General features: G+C 65.9%; 1 protein-coding gene across 1 annotated transcript; it reads left to right on the top strand.

Annotated features, from left to right (window-relative positions):
* Positions 1 to 282: 282 nt before the first annotated feature.
* LOC133769249 (keratin-associated protein 10-12-like) lies at positions 283 to 966 on the top strand. Its single transcript, XM_062204523.1, has one exon. It carries the CDS (start codon positions 289 to 291, stop codon positions 964 to 966), a length of 678 nt encoding a protein of 225 aa, XP_062060507.1. The 5' UTR covers positions 283 to 288.
* Positions 967 to 1,913: the final 947 nt, after the last annotated feature.

Genomic DNA, 1,913 nt, shown 5'->3' with positions numbered 1-1,913 from the left:
GCTGTGGCGATCGGCTTCGCTGCTGGTTTTCTCCAGGATAAAGCAGGGCGGGACAGCCCAGCACAGCTCCGGAGAGCAACAAGACAGCAGCATCCACGAAGCGTGAACAAGGAACAAGAAAACAATGAAGCTCCCAAAGCCAGGAAGCAGGAGGCTCCACCCAGCGGCTGCTGGGAAAACAAACACCACAGAGGGGTATAAAAGCCCAACAGCCCTGAGCCCTCACATCCTCACCCACTCCCTCACTCACCCCTGCCCAGCTCACCGCCCGCCACGGCCGCCTCCACCATGTCCGTCTGCTCCAGCAACCTGAGCTATGGCAGCAACGTCTGCATGCCCGGCTCCTGTGACCCCTGCCCCGACTCCTGGCAGGTGGACGACTGCCCAGAGAGCTGCTGCGAGCCCCCCTGCTGCGCCCCCAGCTGCTGCGCCCCAGCCCCCTCCGTGACCCTCGTCTGCACCCCAGGGAGCTGCCAGTCAGTGTGCACCAGCTCCTGCACACCCCTGTGCTGCCAGCAGTCTAGCTGCCAGCCGTCCTGCTGCTCCTCCAACCCCTGCCAGCAGCCCAGCCGTGTGACCCTCTGCTGCGAGCCCGTGAGCTGTGTGCCTGTCTCCTGTGTGCCCGTCTGCTCTGGGGACTCCTCCCCCTGCTGCCAGCCCTCGTGCAGCCCCTCCCCCTGCCAGCAGCCCAGCCGTGTGACCCTCTGCTGCAGGCCCGTGAGCTGTGTGCCCGTCTGCCCACGCCCCTCGTGCTGCCAGCCCAGCCCCTGCCCCTCGTCCTGCTGCAGACCCTCCTCCTGCGTGTCCCTGCTCTGCCGCCCTGTGTGCAGGCCCGCCTGCTGTGTGCCCGCCCCCTCCTGCCAGCCCAGCTGCTGCCGCCCGGCCTCCTGCGTGTCCCTGCTCTGCCGCCCGGCCTGCTCCCGCCCCGCCTGCTGCGGCCTCTCCTCGGGACAGTCCTGCTGCTGAGCGTCCTGAATCTCATCTGGTCCCCTGTCACAGGCCGGGTTCCCAACTGTCCCTGCAGCTGCGCCCTGTCTGGCTTCCACAGCACAGGGTCAGGGCAGGCCCCCTCTGTCCCTGAGGTGCCGCCAGGTCTTTTAGACCTGGCTGCAGCCCTAGCTCTCCCTCAATGCCCCAGGCTGACCCTCACCCCCAGCAGACGCGGCCCCACCCTGGGCAGTGGCCCCACCCAGAGTCCTAATAAAGCTGCCTGTGTTCTCCACTGGTCTGTCCTGCTGTGCACTCGTTGGGAGGGGTGCGGGTGATGGGACACGAGGCCTCCTGGGGCTGGCTCCTGCCCACCAGGGAACACAGCCAGAGGGGAGAACGGCCTGTCCAGCACCGTGGGAGGGCTGAGGCTGTGAGGAGGTGGGGTCGGTGAGGGCTTCCTCCGGGAAGAGCACGAGTCGCCTGGTTCTGCGCAGACTCGGCAAATCCACAGAAGCGGACTGTTGGGCCCAGGGCCGGGAGGGCGGGGGTGGGGAAAGGTGTGCACAGCGTGTTCCAGGACGACACGTGGTGGCGTGAATCCAGTGAACACCCACGACCTCCGCTTGTGAGTGACGCCTGGGGGCCTGAAGACAGAGCCCTGGGCCCCTCCTGTGGTGGAGGCGGGGCCACGGCTCGCCCCTCCCACTTTCCCATGGACTCCTGGCTGAGCTGCCCACAAGTCTCAGCTGCTCCAGCTGCTCCAGCTCTCTGCTAATGTGCTGGGAAAGCAGCAGAAGAAGGCCTGAATGCTTGGGCCCCGGCACCCATGCGGGAGCCCCGGATGGAGTCCCAGGCTCCTGGCCTCCGCTTAGCCCAGCTCCAGCCATTGCAGCCAGCTGAGCAGGGAACCCGTAAACGGAAGATACCTTTGTTTCTCTTTTGCCTTCCAAATAAATGAATCTTAAAAAAAATTTCCCCCAGCG

This window comes from Lepus europaeus, chromosome 2, assembly GCF_033115175.1.
Source record: "Lepus europaeus isolate LE1 chromosome 2, mLepTim1.pri, whole genome shotgun sequence".
Lineage (NCBI taxonomy): Eukaryota > Metazoa > Chordata > Mammalia > Lagomorpha > Leporidae > Lepus > Lepus europaeus.
The sequence above is the reverse complement of the archived record's forward strand: the minus strand, read 5'-3'. Positions and strand labels throughout refer to the sequence as shown.